We start from the raw sequence: 16,606 nt of genomic DNA on the forward strand, positions 1-16,606 counted from the left end.
CTTATGCTTAACATGTTTTGTCTGTGTAAGTTGGCCTAATTCTACCGTCAAACATTGGTCTATCAATTTTCTTTTCAAGTTTTTAGGATTATCAGATGAAAATAGCCAACCAAAAAGCTTCTCTCAAAGCCAAAGACTCAACTACCTTAGCATCCAAATCTTGTATATGCCTTTAAAAGTCACAACATCGAGTTCTATTTTTGCCGCATGAGAGACTAGATTAAATGCACCACTAAAATTAAGGGTGTGTTTGGGAATGTGATGCAAACCACGTTCCCTCAAATTTTGAATTTATTTTTTGGCTTAAAATAAAAAAAAAATTATGTTTTCAAATCGTTTTAAAGTGCTGATCAAAAATGATTTTTTTAAAAAAAAAATTATGTTTTCAAATCGTTTTAAAGTGCTAATAAAAAATGATTTTTTTTTAAAAAAATAAAAACTTCATTTTGTTGCATTTCTAAGTGAAAAACACTTTAAATCATCACTACTACCACAATCTCAAACACACACCGAGTTTAAGCGTATCACATGGGGGAGGTTGCGCGCATGACTAGTGGCTGGAACTTCTAAAGAGGGAGGTTGCTGCCACTGATGTAACAAGAGGCTACAGTGCTTAGATTCACGTGACTAATCCAAGGCTTTGTCAATAATCTAGGATGGCTCCTTATCAACGGGGTTAAAAAAAAAAATCATTCCCTACCTTCTGAAGTATCCAACAAAGAAAGTATGCCAAAATTATAGGATTCTCAACTAAGGGTGAACAACCTTCAAGTATGTTTTTCTAAAAGTTTTTACATTATATTATTTATGACATAAATCTTTTATGTCAATTTTGTTTGTGATGCATACAAGAGATTACATACCTATATGGAATCTCAATCATCATTCATTTCCTTAGTTTTTTCTCCAAACTAACACATAATCTAATGAAGTGATCAAGTTGAAAAACCTCCAAACTTTAGAGACCAAACCATGAAAAAGGAAAAAATACATGTTTTTTTTTGTTTTGTTAATGTTAATAGTTATAAATGGAATTGTAATTATGATGTATGTAGTGTTTGTTTTTCGGAAAATCACTTTTTAAATTTTTCTGTGTTTGTTTGCCATTAGAAAAGTTGGTCAACAGAAAATACTTTCTGGTTAATGAAAAACACTTTTCAGTCAAATAAAAATTTGGCTTGTCTTCCGGAAAAGTGTTTTCCTTTTATTTTGGGTGTAAAACACTTTCCGGAAGTTGTGAAAAATTTAGAAATATCATATTATTTGTTGATTATATCAAATTTGGTCTCCAAACTTTTGATTGTTATATATATATTTTGTTTTGAATATTTGCTTTTCAATTCCATCCCTTGGAATTTAATTTTTATATTAATTTTGGTCTTTATTTTTATAATTTTTATTTGCTTTTCCCTAATTATTTTTCAATTGAAATTTTTTATTTATCAAATTTGATTCTTATTGTTTTGATTGTTACTTATTTTATTTTAAATAATTTATGAAATGTTTATTATTATTTTAATTTTTTCATCTTTCATTTTTTTTATTTTTTAGATTTGATCTCTATTATTTTGATTATTATTTATTTTATTTGAGATAATTTATGTAATTATATTTTTTTTTCAATTTCATTCACATTCAACCTTTTGATTTATAAGATTTTTTTGTTATTATTTTAATAAATTTTAAAAAATAAAAAATTAATAAGTTATTTTTCAGCTCATTTTCTATGACATAACTAAATATAAAAAAATATTTTTTATTTATTTTTTATTACACTATCAAATATAAAAAAATAATTCACTTAAAAAAAAATTATTTTCTAGCAAACAAACGGTTCATAATGTAACATGTAATGATAACGGCCATAAAAATCCAAGAAAGCCCAGCCCAAAAAATAGGAAATCACAGCCCATGGCTAAAATCCATCTTCCTCGTAGCTCTCCATTTTCCCGTCCCCTCCGTATTTCAACCACCACGGCACAGCAGAAGAAAAAAAAAAAAAACCCTAAAAATCAAGCACGCGAACAGATACTCTATTTCTCAATTTCGAAATAAAATTGAATGATAGTAAAAGCAAAGACAACAGCAACTGACCCGAAAGTGATCAGATTGCAGTAGAATGGGAGCAAGTCGCAAGCTACAAGGCGAGATCGATCGCGTTCTCAAGAAAGTTCAAGAAGGCGTCGACGTTTTTGACAGTATCTGGAACAAGGTCACTAGCTACTACCCTCCTCTTCCGTCCTTTGTATCTATTTTTACAATTTTTTGTTTTTTACTTTTTTGGTGTTTTAGTTGCCGAGAAGTGGAAATCAATTTGGGAAGTAATTTTTCAGTTTGTTTTGTTTTTTTTCTGGGTGTGTTTGTTTGCTGAGAAAAGGAAGGAAAGTGATTGCTGGCGGAATTTCATTTTTTTCTTAAATGGGTAATTTTTATTTTATTTTATTGTGCGGACTGTTAGTTTGTTAATGCTGTGATTTCATTTGTGAAAGTTTTTTTCTCCAGTTTCTCTAATGATAATGAATTAGAATAAAAAAAATCCCTAATTCTGCATATCGTTGAGAAAATGGTAAATTTTTCAAGTGTTTTTGTTATTTTTATTTGATTTCAAAAATTGATTTCTTGATGCAATTTAGTGATATATAACTCTTTGCTTGATTGATTTTTCTTGCACCCGCAGCTGTATTTTAATTTTATAGTATTTTATTTTGGTTTGTTTATTTATTTGGTCAAATTCAGTTGCTTATGAATGGGTTATTTTTGTTTCCAGGTTTATGATACAGATAATGCGAATCAAAAGGAGAAGTTTGAGGCAGACTTGAAGAAGGAAATCAAGAAACTGCAGAGATATAGGGACCAAATCAAGACATGGATTCAATCCAGTGAGATCAAGGATAAGAAGGTCATTCCTCTTCATTCTTTATTTCTGGTTATTGTGTTTGAATCATTTAGGCTTTGTGTTGCTATCTTATCTATAGTTTTGAGGATATTAAGCCAGCAATGCAGTTATTTTCCATGATAAAATGGTTATTTGTTTCTGTAACATATGATTGCATCTTCTTCCTTATGATGTCTGATTGACAGTGTTGTTGAAGCTGAGGTTGATCTTGCTTTCCTTTTGATTCGTTTTGTAGGTTAGTGCATCTTACGAGCAGGCTCTGGTGGATGCTCGTAAGACTATTGAGAAAGAAATGGAAAGATTTAAGATATGCGAGAAGGAAACAAAGACAAAAGCATTTTCCAAAGAAGGTTTGGGCCAACAACCCAAAACTGTAAGCATTGCATACTTATACTACCTTATTTTATGCTTAATCCTGAATCAAATCAGTCAAATGAGTGGTAAATTTGAGGCTGAATAAACCATAAGATTGATTCCTTGGGAGCAGTTGATGTGATTACATGGAACCACATTACTCTGTGAGGTAATCCCTATGTATGATGATGATGTAATGTGCCTTGGCTGCTAGTACCTTTTCAATCCGGTGAAGCCTGTTAAAGGGTTCCTTATTCACCTCTCTTGCCTGGCTTACAAATTTGGTGCTTTTTATTGTTTGTTATATGCTTAAATATGTCTTTTTTCCCACTTCAGTTTCGTACAATTACAGACTTGCAGAAGTAGCACAATTTAAAAGTTGTTGAGCTATCAATAGGCATCATTGACAGCATGATTTTTTCTTTTCTCATTTTTCGCTTTCTGAATTTTTTGGTGGAATGCTAATTAGTTGTCACTAGTGTTAAAACCCGTGCTACGCCACGTTTAGAATTCCTAGTTAATTTTTTACATAATAGAAGAATGTGTTAATGTTACATATGTGTTTTATTATATCATGAATGATTAATTTTTAATTAAGAAATGCAAAGATGCTATGTACGCTTAATGAAATAAATTAAAAAATATATGTGAATCGATAAATCGTGAAAGAGTTGTTAATCTAATTAAATACTTAAATGGAAAGCTAATATTTCCCCTAAAGGCAAAAGAAAGGTGAAAATGCAAATATTTACTCCGATTTATTTTTGTTCATTTATGTGTTTTCTTTTCTTAGTGGTTATTTTTTCTTACCTATGATTTTTAGTTTTATAAATACATCATGCAAATAAAATTTATTTAAATCAAATATAAAGGAAAACAATTAAAGATAAATTATAATAATCTCTTTAAAACCTTTAAAAAATAAAATAGTTTTTTTTTAAAAATAAATAATATTTAAAAAGATGAATTAAAAAATTTGAAAATTCAGAGAAATGGTATTAATTGAAATTTAAATAAACAGTTAATGCAAAGTAAAAAATAGGCAGGGTATTAATTAAGTTTTTTTTCAAAAAATAATTGAAGTAAAAAAAAAGGCTAGGCGCTAAGCCTTAAGAAAAAAGCCCTAGCACGTCTAGGCATGGAAGCTCTGGCCCACATGTGTTGTTTTTTCTTAGGAGTTGTTTGCTCCTTTTTTATTTTATTTTTTTTAAGCTAGGTGAGAGGTGACCTGCAGATGTAGGCATTTTGTGATTGAAAAACCAGGGTCTAAGTTTTTGCAACTCATAAACCCATTTTCAAGTCGTTTTTAGTTGAAAACACCTTAAAAGTACCATGAAAACCTCAATTGAACACTTACCAACCTCAAAGCACCCCAAAACTATAAAAACAAAAATCAACCAAATAAAAAAATATATAAACAGATCGCAGTCTACCTTTTCAGGCATGTTTATAGGAAAAAAAACCACCACTATTGTACTCCTCTCGTCAATTAGAGCTTATTGACACCATGATCAACTATTTTTGTTAGTGTAATGTGGCTAACCAACAACTCTTTCTCCTCTGGTATTTTCTAACGACTTTACTGCTTTTCTCTCAAACCTAGGAACTGAAAAATGAACTTTTAAACCAAAATGAAAATTCTTAAAACTTTGATATTGTCCACACATTTGATATTCATTGTGATCCTCAATCTTTTAATTTTGTCTTTCTACTATAATTTGAAACTCTATCTCATTAAATTAGGTCACAAAAGATTAAATGAAAAAACAGTACGAGGATGAAATGAAAAAAAGGACAAAAATGAAAAAAAAGATGGGGAGCTATGAATAGTGAAGCTGCTGGGGAAAATCTCAGTTCTTAGCATGTTTGTTGTTTTGGTTTTAAGGCTTTGTTGTTGTTGTTGTATGTTTCATTTCTTAAAATTGTCTTTTGGGGTTTTGTTTGTATTCCATATTTTTAATGTTTATAACTTCAAAAAACTACTTTAAAAATGTAAAATATTTCTTCTTTCCACAATTGCTTAACTTTTTCGATCAGAATTGCTTAGTATGCTGATCTTTTTTGTAGGATCCAAAGGAGAAAGCTAAATCAGAAACAAGGGATTGGTTGAATAATGTGGTATGTGAGTAAGCTGTTAGATTTGCTTTCTTATTATCTACAATGACTTAGAGTGTATGTAAAATAATACAGTCCTGACCTTTCAAATTTCGTTTCTTAGAGCTGGTATTGTAAAATCTTTCACTGTGACTTTTTATTGACCTGTCCTCCTTGGTCCTACTGCATGGGCATTTGCAGCTCGTTGGTTTTGTGTGCTAATTAATATCCAAAGCCTTATAGCTATCCCAGAAAAAAAAATTTCAATGATTTGGAAGAACTATCTAAGTTATAAATGCTTGATGGCTTATAGATTGATCTAATAGCATTTAAAATAGTAAAACTGCAAAAATCAGTTGTTTTCCTTTCAAGACATTCCTAATTCAGTCCTAAAACATTTTTTTGCCAACTATGTTTGAAAATTGCTGTATTATGTCAGTTTGCTGCTTTATGAATTCTCATTTCATCAGTGGTGTTTTAGCTAGCTTTTTCCTTGAGTAGGTTGGGGAACTGGAATCTCAGATTGATGCCTTTGAAGCTGAGATTGAGGGGCTCACTGTCAAGAAAGGAAAGACAAGGCCACCCAGATTGGTAGGACAGAAAAGGAAATGCGGTTTTTAGAATCAATATATCCTTCCTTTTATAATTTTTATTTTATCCCTTTTTGTCTGGCAGACACATTTAGAGACATCCATCACACGGCACAAACTTCATATAAAGAAATTAGAGTTGATCTTGAGGCTACTAGACAATGATGAATTGAGTCCCGAGCAAGTTAATGATGTTAAAGATTTCCTGGATGACTATGTGGAACGTAATCAGGTTTGTGTGTATGTGTGTGTTTATCACCCTTATTGTAAGAGGCATCATGCGTTGTCTAAGTGGATTTTCCCATCTTAACCTGTATATTTTCATTTCATTCCAGTATTCTTGATGGGATAGTGTGTTCATATGCTTTGTTTTATGTCACCTCAATTATCAATTTGCTTGTTGTCTTCTTTGCAGGAAGATTTTGATGATTTTAGTGATGTTGATGAGTTGTACAACTCATTACCATTAGACAACTTGGAGTCTCTTGAAGACCTGGTTATAATTGGTCCTCCTGGTCTTGTGAAGGTAAAATTTGTTGGCTGCAGACTTTACTTCTAATTATTTTGCCATTTAGAGATGGGAATGCAGTCGTCTTTTGTATCTGTGGGTGTGCTTGCTGTCTTTTTTCTAACATGAGATGGAAAAATAATCTCAGCCTTTTAAAGAAAAATGTTTAGTCAATACATATTTTGTCTTTTTTTTTTTTTTTTTTTGTGGTGGTGTTTCTTTTGGTCAGTTTTATTGTAAATTTATCGTTTTTTTCTCTGCAGGGTGCTCCTGTTCAAGTCTTAAAGACTTCTTTGGCAATAACGGCTCCCCAGGCTCCTCAAACACCTGTATGTTTACACACTATCTGGGACTGTTATTCTGATTTATCTTTTAAAGTCATGATGGATCTTATATATATTAGTGGTGTCATTTAAGCATTCCTTTGAGAGCTCTTTATTTTTAGAGAGGTTGTGTTCTCCTGTTTTGTTGTAGCAAGCTGCAAGACTTGATTTAGTTGTACCTTGCTGATTCAATGACCTGCACAGGACATTGTTGATGCATTTTGACTTTGATTAGTTGCCGAGGGAGTTTTTCACTATATCTCGCTTTAAGATTTAGTAGGACCTATGATGCTAGGGCTTCCACAAATGACATGTTTGATTCCTATTTTATTTTGAAGTGATGAAAGATATGTGAAAGTTGCACGTAATGCACATTACTTTACTTTTCCTTTTGGCTCTTCTAACTCTTTTATTTGACATAATATAGTTAGTTGTTTATATATCTGTTTGGTTTAATAAGTTTTTATATAGTTTGTTTGGTCAAAGCTGTTATTTACCAAGGGTTATTGCTAAATAGTTGCTTTTCTTTCAACATAACTTACTCGTGATTGTTTTGTCTTCTTATTTTTTTTTTAATAATTGTTTTTGGGGGTGGGGTTTATATATACCATGTATCGTCAAGAGCTAACAACAAACCTTTTCTCATGTTGTGGACCACTTTTATTGTATTTGCATTCATAAAAAGACCAGGAATTTACCATTTCTAATATCTGCACTTATTAATTCCTCAAATGCTTTCCAGCTATGTGCTTTGCCCTAACATTGTTGCTACACTTACGGAATGATAATTTTCTTTCCAGGCCACTGCTGCTTCTCCGCCTCATCAAAGTGTTGTTGGTCAAGAGCAAGCCGATGATACTGCTTCACAAGATAGTAATTCTGATATTGTTGCTAGAACTCCTGCCAAAAGTGGTATGGTTGGTTCTTCAGCTGCATCAACACCAACTGGGAACCATGCACCTATTTCTGTGAATGTTCAGGTTCAGACATTGCCTAGTCTGTTAGCAGTTTCTCCAACTCTTCCTGGTTCATCTTCTGTTCGAGGTGTTTTGGAAAATGCTGCTCCTGCTAATCCTTCTCATGTAACCCTGACCAATGCTGCCAATTCTGCAAAGGATGAAGAAATTGCAGGCTTCCCTGGCCATAGATCATCACCACCTTCTCTTGTTGATACTGGACTAGCAAGGGGCATTGGTAGAGGTGGCCTCTCTAGCCAGCCCTCATCTAGTATCTCCCTCAGTCCTGGTGTAATTCCGAGCAATGGAGCTCTTGGTTCAGTACCTTCAGCTTCTGACATTGCAAAGAGAAATGTTTTGGGAACTGACGATAGACTTGGGAGTGGTGGAATGGTGCAGCCCTCGGCTTCTCCACTAAGTAACCGAATGATCTTGCCTCATGCTAGCAAGGCAAGTGATGGAACTAGTGCAGTTGATTCTAGTAATGCTGGTGATGCTGCTACTCTGAGTGGCAGAGTTTTCTCTCCTTTGGTCACTGGCATGCAATGGAGACCTGGAAGTTCCTTTCAAAGTCAGAATGAACCGGTATGCCACTTGTTTTAACATTTTGTTTGTCTTCCTTGTTGATTTTTGTAACAACATAGGGGTGCAAGTGTGTGTTTGTGTGTTCTTTATTTTAGAGGATATGTTGGTTTTTGAAATTTTTTACGGTATAAAGCCCCATTTGTCATTGAGAAGTCCAGACATGAACTACCCATCCACCTTCCCCCCTTTCACCATAACCAAACATCAAGAAACTTTATTTTGTGGAGCATCTGCACTAATGCCAATGGCTTTTATCCGGGACGGTCATCATCCTCCTAGTCGAATTGTGGCTCAAGTTGTAATTAAACCGTGTTTATTGGGTGGGCCAAAAATGAGGCTTTTGGAAACATGATTGAAAATATTCAACTTCATTTTTTTAGCATACATGGATTAGCATACTAGATCCATTTATTATATTACCTTAGTATGTGACTACAATTAAGCTATTAGTGGAAATGCTAATTGCTGTTATCTGGTCTTGATTCTGGTTGCCTCCTTGTTGCAATGAGTGGTCACCACCCTCCAAGGGTAATGGAGGCTCAAGGTGTTTATTAAGATGTGTTTCACTAATGGGCCCAAAAAAAGGATATTGGAAATGCTATTGAAAGTTCAAAATTTCAAATTGTAAAGCATATTTGATTCGATTTTTGGTTTAGCAAGTGATGGAAATGTTTTGTCCACCCATCCTCTTTGGAAGATGAATGTCTTTTTACATTATCATTGGATTATATATCTATCATAGTCTAAATTCATGTTAAATTGAACATCTATGTTAGTAACCACCAACATTAGTAGTATATAATAACTTAATTGTGTAATGGGTGATTTTTTATTCATGCAAGCTACAACTAATATGATGTGCGGCTAGTCAACTAAAAGAATATACGCGTGATAAGATAACGATCCAATGGAAAATGCTATAAGATTCACTTAACCTGAAATTCTTCGTACAATGTGGATTTACTCCTTTCTTGTGAGGGTATTGGTGATAGACCAGTATATAATAGCTGTATTTTTAAGATGCTTAATCGTATGAAGAAAATAAATGCAATAAAAACCCCCTCTTATATAATTTTGTTTCAATGGTGACTGCACTGTTATGCATTTTGTATATGCTTTATTTCGCTAAACAGCCAAGAGATTATTTTATTTTTTTTAGAAAAGAAGAGGGTGAAAAGAAACGTCATACCATGCTTAACTGGTGGTGGTAAAGGTAAAGAACTGGAAATAAGAGAAAAAGTAGAGGGGAAGAGTGAGGGAAGCTGGATGAGTAAACCTTCAATGAGAAATATTTCGATAACTCGCTTACATTTTTTAATATTCGCTGCATGTGGTTTTACTTGATAGACAATTGACAACAATTGCTTACATCAAATGTTTTAGAATTAGCTTCATGAATTGTCCATGTCAGAACATGTTGATTTAATTGTTCCTTAAGTTCACTTAATGGGTTGTTTTATTAAGAAATATTGCCAAAACTTATTGCCATTTTGTTTTAAAGTAACAATATTTCTTCTGTAGGGCCAATTTCGTGCAAGAACTGAAATAGCTCCTGATCAGAGAGAGAAATTCTTGCAGCGTCTTCAGCAAGTCCAGCAACAAGGTCACAGTAACATTCTTGGCATGCCACCTCTTGCCGGTGGGAATCATAAGCAGTTTCCCACCCAACAAAACCCACTTTTGCAGCAGGTGCTTTTACTTTAGGATTCTTCATTCCCTATCCTTTCCTTTGTTTTTTGAACAAGTCAGCTTGGAAAAAAACAAAAGTAAAAGATCGTTTAGGTAATGTTTGGTTGTTGTTCTAAAGCAAAAGAGACATGGATATGAGGGACAAAAACATGTTTACTGATGGCGGAGACAAAAATAGGTTTTTGTCTGTCCCAGGGACATCTTTTAGTTAATTTTTTGTTCCTAAAAAAAGGTACAGTGGCAAAGACATGAACCAAGATAATTTTTTTTCTAGAAATGTCCATTAAAATATTCAGATTTGGACCATTGATTTTAATTAACTTAATTTTCACCATTAGATCTGAAAAGCTCTAGAAAATATAAAAGCAAAAATCATAATAAATATGAGAAATATAAACAAGAGAGAGAGAGAGAGAGAGAGAGAGAGAGGGAGGGAGCAAATTATTTTATACAATGTTATAATATTTAACTATTAAAAAATGAATGAATGGGAGTAAATTACTTTTTTTATGTATAATTGAGTAAAATTAATTAACCAAATAGTGATTTATATTAAAAAGTATAAGAAGAATTTTTATCTAATGAATTTCTTAGTATTATGATGAATATCATTATTACAAATTTAATATAATAATTAAAACATATAGAATGTACAGAAATGAAAATCGATTAGAATCGATTGTGTTCTCAAATAAATTAGATTTAATGATGAAGAGGTGGGAATTGAATAATAACAAAAAATGTGCATTTATGATGAAATTATTATCTTGCATTTCCAACTATGTTAGATTTTAAATTTGTGTCAGTGCCAATATTTTAGTTGACATATAATTTGTTTAATTATTTATTTTATTATTGAATATATTTGATAAAATGATTTAATGAAACAATCATAATTTAACTATATTATCTTTTGAACAAAGAATTATCTTTTTTACTATTATTAAAAATTTTTAATAACATGATTTTGATGGATGGAGAAATTTTCATTTTAAGTTAGAAACTAAAGTGAAAATAATAATGTCCATTTATTATTTCTAACATTGCAAGTTTGATGGCAATACATATCAAATGTAAAACAGACTTTTGAACATTTTTTTTGTCTCGTCTCTCATCAACCAAACAGAATACAGAGATATTTATTATGTCTTGTACAACACTACCAAACACAACTTTATTTTTTTGTCTCCTGTTGTGTCTTGTCCCTTTTGTCCTAGGTATCTCTGTCTCCGTCTCTTCTATCCAGAGACTATAATTAAATGCCACTTAAGGTGTTGTTTCATTATTGTAATATCATGCTTGAAGTAAAGTTAGCTTAGTTGTGAATTGGAAGTCTTGCTATTTTATGGACTTGCACGCTGATTTCATTCATGATAAGCTCTTATAGAATTGTTGGAAGAAAGTTATTAGCAATCGTATTTAACTAATACCAACCTTTTTTTATAGCAGCTGATACCATTTCCACACATTTGTTGCTTGAATACTTTGAATGTCCTTTGACCTTCACAGGAGAAATATCCATTTTGCTTGTAGTATCACTCTTTTCTTTCTCTATCTGGTTACTTGATAACAAGGTTTTATGTGTGTCTTTTTGGCTTTGAATTTATTTAGATTCTTTAATTTCAATATAACTAGAGGTGTAGTATAAGGTATACATTTGCTTGAAATATTGTTTTGATCATGGCTGTAATCACCATAGTTACTTGCTTATTTTTTCTTCACAGAAGCTTTTTGTTGTTTTGCATTCTGTTCATGATCCTATTTCTTCTACATTTCCAGCTTCCATGAATAAAGACTTACTTTGACACCTTGTTACTTTTTGGGCATGCCATCTGATTACATTTGCAGTTTAATTCTCAAAGTTCATCCGTCTCTCAAGGTAGTTTGGGAATCGGAGTTCAGGCAGCAGGTTTCAATGCTGTTACATCTGCTGCCTTACAGCAGCCTAATTCTATCCATCAGCAGTCTAGTCAGCAAGTTGTGATGTCTAGCGGTGTGAAAGATGCAGGTATTCTTCATTCTCCAATTAACTTGTCATGATTGGAATTTGGAAACGCTTTCATAAAACTGGCTTACATTAATGACACGAGTAAATGGTGCAGAGGTTGTTCATCCATCAGTTGAGGAGCAGCAGCTAAAGCAGAATTTACCTGAGGATTCAACCACTGAATCTGCCCCTACATCTGGGCTTGGCAAAGGTCTTGTGATTGAGGATGAACTCACAGCTTCATATGCAATGGATACTTCTGTATGTAGAATAATTCCTAATTTTGCCTGCTGTCTCTGTGTGTGTGTGTTTAAAGTATTCCACATGCATCGAATCATCCTGCTTGATCAAGGATATATTTTAAATTTCCTTGGTTGGAAGTGTTGGAATGAATTTTTAACCTAGATATAGTTTCAAGTTTGGGGCTGTTGCAGCACCACCTTCCCCACAGGACCCTTCCTGATGTTATCTATTAGAATTATTATGGTTGGTTATATTTGAATTTGATATCTAGCATCTACAAAGCACAAAGAAAAAACAGTGGCACCATTGTTACCAGCACAGTGAAAGAATGATTCAGCCTGTAAAACTTTGAAAGCCCCTGTATTTTGATAGTGTATCCTCAGCATGTCCTCTCCAAACTTTATTTTAGAGTTGGGACAGGGATGGGAGGGATCCTCTATGAAACAATGATTGGGCAGGCTCCCCAATAAATAGGCTTGGTTGCAATTAGCAAGCTGTTATCATAATTTCTTAACTAGTACACCTTTTATTTTTTATTGTGTGATTCACTAACATGGGAAATGATTTTAGTGATGAGTTTATTTTATCTTGCAAACTGAGATTCTCTTTCTCACGCATATGCGTGCACACATACACACTGAAGGCTTATTTGTAACTTTTAATTTTGGTGGCTGTGTTCATTCCATTCAAGGTTTTGCTCTTTCTGTACCTTTTTCCAGTAAAGGGGCTCATATGTTGAGATGACTTGTCCCATATTCAGCTTTTGTGAATTAACGTGTGGATTCTACGTTTATCGTGGATCTGCCTCACTAAAGTCACAATGTGCTGGGCCAGGTCTCTTTCATGAAGCCATTGCATTTTCCTTTTGAAATTCTCTTCCATTAATTTCCTTGTAAGCACTTTATTGTGGTTGACAGTTTGGTAGTTTGTGCAATTTGATGTTGAAGGTAGTGGGATTAAAGTTGGTTTTAAATGTCTTAGCTGCAGGCTGGAGCATCTGGTTCCTTGACAGAGCCTGTACAAGTGCCAAGAGATATAGATCTCTCTCCAGGGCAACCCCTACAATCCAGTCAACCATCTAGCAGCCTAGGTGTTATTGGCCGGAGAAGCATCTCTGACCTTGGTGCCATTGGTGATAATATCAATGGTTCTGCTATAAATGCTGGGGCAATGCATAATCAGTCATACAATTTTGAGATGCTTGATGCTGCATTTCACAAGCTTCCTCAACCGAAAGACTCAGAACGAGCTAGGAGCTATATTCCAGTATGGATGTGCAATCATATTCAAATTAATGCACCTTTCAAACAATTGGCAAATCTTGTTTATGGAGTAATTTGTCTCTTGTTTGTCTGGACAGAGGCACCCTGCAACAACACCCCCTAGCTATCCTCAAGTTCAGGCACCAATGGCAAGTAATCCTGCATTCTGGGAACGGTTAAGCATGGATAGTGTTGGCACTGACACCTTGTTCTTTGCTTTTTACTATCAACAGGTGATGTGACATCCTCTGTTGTTTCATTATTATGTAGTTTTGGTTTCTGTCATATGTTAAGCCAATCATTGTGTGCAGAATACATATCAGCAATATCTGGCTGCAAAAGAACTGAAGAAGCAATCTTGGAGATACCACAGAAAATACAACACCTGGTTTCAACGGCATGAGGAGCCAAAAGTTACTACTGATGAATATGAACAGGGGACGTATGTGTATTTTGATTTCCATGTTGGCAATGAGGACAAACAAGGATGGTATGCTGATTTTGTTTTTAACTATCCACGTAGTTGCGTTTATTGTGAACTTTGTAGGAAAACTCTTTACAAACAGAAAATCATACATAAAAATCTTATTAACTGATGTGATGAGTGATATGATATTGTATAAGTGATTTACTGCCATGTAAGTTGCTTATAAAATCATTACATTGAATGTTGTGTTAGAAAGATTTTTCAGTACAATTTCTCTGTATAGCCTTACTCCTGTACTCTGTGTAGTCAAATTATATTGTTTGTGTGTAAGGATGAGTTGTTTCATTGTCAAGAGGTGAGGATGAGATAGAATCATTTCATTATATAAGAGGATGAAAAAGAATTTGCCTGTTCATATAAGATTTTTAGAGTAGGGGTTCACTTCATTAGGTTGTGGGCAACATGGGTGAAATGTTGCGCGAGCATGCTTCTACCTTGACATATAAACTTTATCTATATTAATTGCCCTTATATATTACTGTGATTTTATTATTTACATACAAGTTTATGTGAAATTATTTCATTTTCTTTTCTAAATCCTCAATAGGGTAATGTAGCTAAGAATTTGTTAGCCATTTGATTTTCAATCTAATCCGATCTGTCATATCCTTCTATACATGCATCTCATCTTCATCAAAAATTGGGTTCATGTCAACCTAATTTGACTGTGCTTGTGGTTCTTATGATCTCTGTTTTTTGTCTGTGCAGGTGTCAAAGAATCAAGACAGAGTTCACTTTTCAGTATAACTATCTTGAAGATGAACTCATTGTCTAGAAAATGAGCAGTACTAGAAAAATGTTGCCATTTAACTCCCGGTTTGTGCTACACTGATTTTACTCGTTGTTATGAACACCTGTTTTATGCTCTCTTACAATTACTTTGTATACCTTCTAGCAAATTGCTACTTTTGTTAGCATTTGACATTGTTGAGTTTGTAAAATGTTTGGCCTTTCTCCTTGCAGGTGTTCGCCTGTGAAATGGTAGCTACTAGTTAATACAATTGAGTTTGGCTTCAATGAGAACTGCGAATTCGGGTTGTGCTCCGTTTTCTGCGGTATGCTGGTTATTGGTTTCCATGTTTTTCATTTTTCAGGAATTAGTAATTGAAGTTCGAGGCAGGCATGGTCTTTGATTCTGAAGCATATTAAACCAAAACCTAGCCTCCCTTCTTTTTCAATTTATTTTTATCTTTTCAATGTATATGATAAGAATGTACGTGGATAAATTTATGAAATTGAGCCTATTGTTACTTCTGATGCTTGGTTAATGAGAGTCACTTCATAATGTGTTATCTGTAGTGAGTTCTTGAGACTCGCCAACCTGTCTGCTTTTAATTTTATTTTCAATTGTTTGTTTTTCAAAATGTTACTGTTTGAAAATATATTAAAATAATATATATTTTTTTATTTTTAAAATTTATTTTTGATATCAATACATATCTAAAAATATTAAAAAATTAACTAAAATAAAAGTTTTAAAAAACATTTAAAAATATGATTAGATAATGCTAAATAAGACCTTTAGAGATACAAAACTATTGTAATATGAGATAATATTTTTATTGATATAATTATTTGTTAATAATTGCATTGATTTTGTAAACAATCTGAGTGATTTGATGATATCTATATCTTTGATGATATAATTATTTGTCTTTTCAAACTCGGTATAAATTTACAACGTTAAAAAACTAGTTTTTTAGTTTTCTAGATGAAATATTGCATTTGAATGTGTTCAACAACATAAAATTATTTTCTTTTTTCCTTTCCTTTTTTTATTGTCTTTTCCGATAAAAAAAAAAATAGGAAAGATATTCATTTGTTGAAAACAAAATAAAAAAAAATAAAAAGAATTTTTCCATGAGAGAGAGAGTTACATCAAGATTATAATTATGTTGCATAAAAAACCAATGCTTGTATATATGAAAAGCTTGCATTGGAAAAATACGCATGGAAAACTTTTAAATTATGTTTTCTAACTCAATATAAATTTTAAAAACTAGTTTTCTAGTTTTTTTTTATAGAGAAATATTGCATTTAAACAGAAATTTATAGTTTTTCTTCCAGAATTTAATTTTTTTTTCTTAAAAAAGGGTTTTTTAATTTTAAACAGCCTCATAATCTTTGACTTGGAAAAGGACACTATACATGATCATAGTTAAAAAGTCCTACACAAGAACGTGGACTACTCTAGCTCTACTTCAATGGAGGATATGTGCCTATCAAGGCCTCATTCGACCGACATCTAAAGGTGCTTTGGTAAGGTGTCCATTGATGGATTAAAAAAAAAAACAAGAAGAAGAAGAAGAAAAACCCATTGTGTAACAAAAGAGATAAAAAAAAAAAAAAAAAAAAAAAAAAAGAGAGTGAAAATTGGAACTCCCTAGCTAAGAAAATAATTTTACATTCCAAACATTCTCTTGCCATTCATTTTTCTTTAATGAATAAATTTCAGAAATCAAGGAAAAAAAAGTAGGATTCAATCCTTACCACAGAGCAAAATTAAAGGAAAATTGAGCTAGACTAAAAGCAAGTTTTATATATATAAAAAAAAAAAATTAGTTGCGGTCTTAAGAAAAATAGATTTTTTTACAAAAAGTATATACTTGGTTAAAATTATAGTGAGAATATT

The 16,606-nt window shown here is 32.6% G+C and overlaps 1 protein-coding gene across 2 annotated transcripts; it reads left to right on the top strand.

The window, feature by feature from the left end:
- Positions 1 to 1,950: 1,950 nt before the first annotated feature.
- LOC118056722 (uncharacterized) lies at positions 1,951 to 15,229 on the top strand. 2 transcript variants are annotated; one of them, XM_035069035.2, is made up of 17 exons: positions 1,951 to 2,212; positions 2,768 to 2,899; positions 3,132 to 3,269; positions 5,318 to 5,368; positions 5,846 to 5,935; positions 6,020 to 6,166; positions 6,350 to 6,460; positions 6,706 to 6,771; positions 7,566 to 8,306; positions 9,828 to 9,995; positions 11,844 to 12,003; positions 12,098 to 12,243; positions 13,213 to 13,491; positions 13,586 to 13,720; positions 13,799 to 13,977; positions 14,683 to 14,790; positions 14,938 to 15,229. In XM_035069035.2, exons 1-16 carry the CDS (start codon positions 2,120 to 2,122, stop codon positions 14,747 to 14,749), a joined length of 2,703 nt encoding a protein of 900 aa, XP_034924926.1. In that variant the 5' UTR covers positions 1,951 to 2,119; the 3' UTR covers positions 14,750 to 14,790; positions 14,938 to 15,229. The 2 variants fall into 2 exon arrangements, with proteins under 2 accessions (XP_034924926.1, XP_034924925.1); XM_035069034.2 differs by having other exon boundaries at positions 1,952 to 2,212; positions 13,207 to 13,491.
- Positions 15,230 to 16,606: the final 1,377 nt, after the last annotated feature.

This window comes from Populus alba, chromosome 19 (assembly GCF_005239225.2).
Source record: "Populus alba chromosome 19, ASM523922v2, whole genome shotgun sequence".
NCBI lineage: Eukaryota > Viridiplantae > Streptophyta > Magnoliopsida > Malpighiales > Salicaceae > Populus > Populus alba.

Bases quoted from the DNA above. Each gene is read 5' to 3' on its own strand.
- LOC118056722 (XM_035069034.2), top strand. From the start codon at position 2,120: ATGGGAGCAAGTCGCAAGCTACAAGGCGAGATCGATCGCGTTCTCAAG. The intron at 9,996-11,843 runs GTGCTTTTACTT...TTACATTTGCAG, and splicing joins AAAACCCACTTTTGCAGCAG to TTTAATTCTCAAAGTTCATC. The intron at 13,492-13,585 runs GTATGGATGTGC...TTGTCTGGACAG, and splicing joins GAGCTAGGAGCTATATTCCA to AGGCACCCTGCAACAACACC.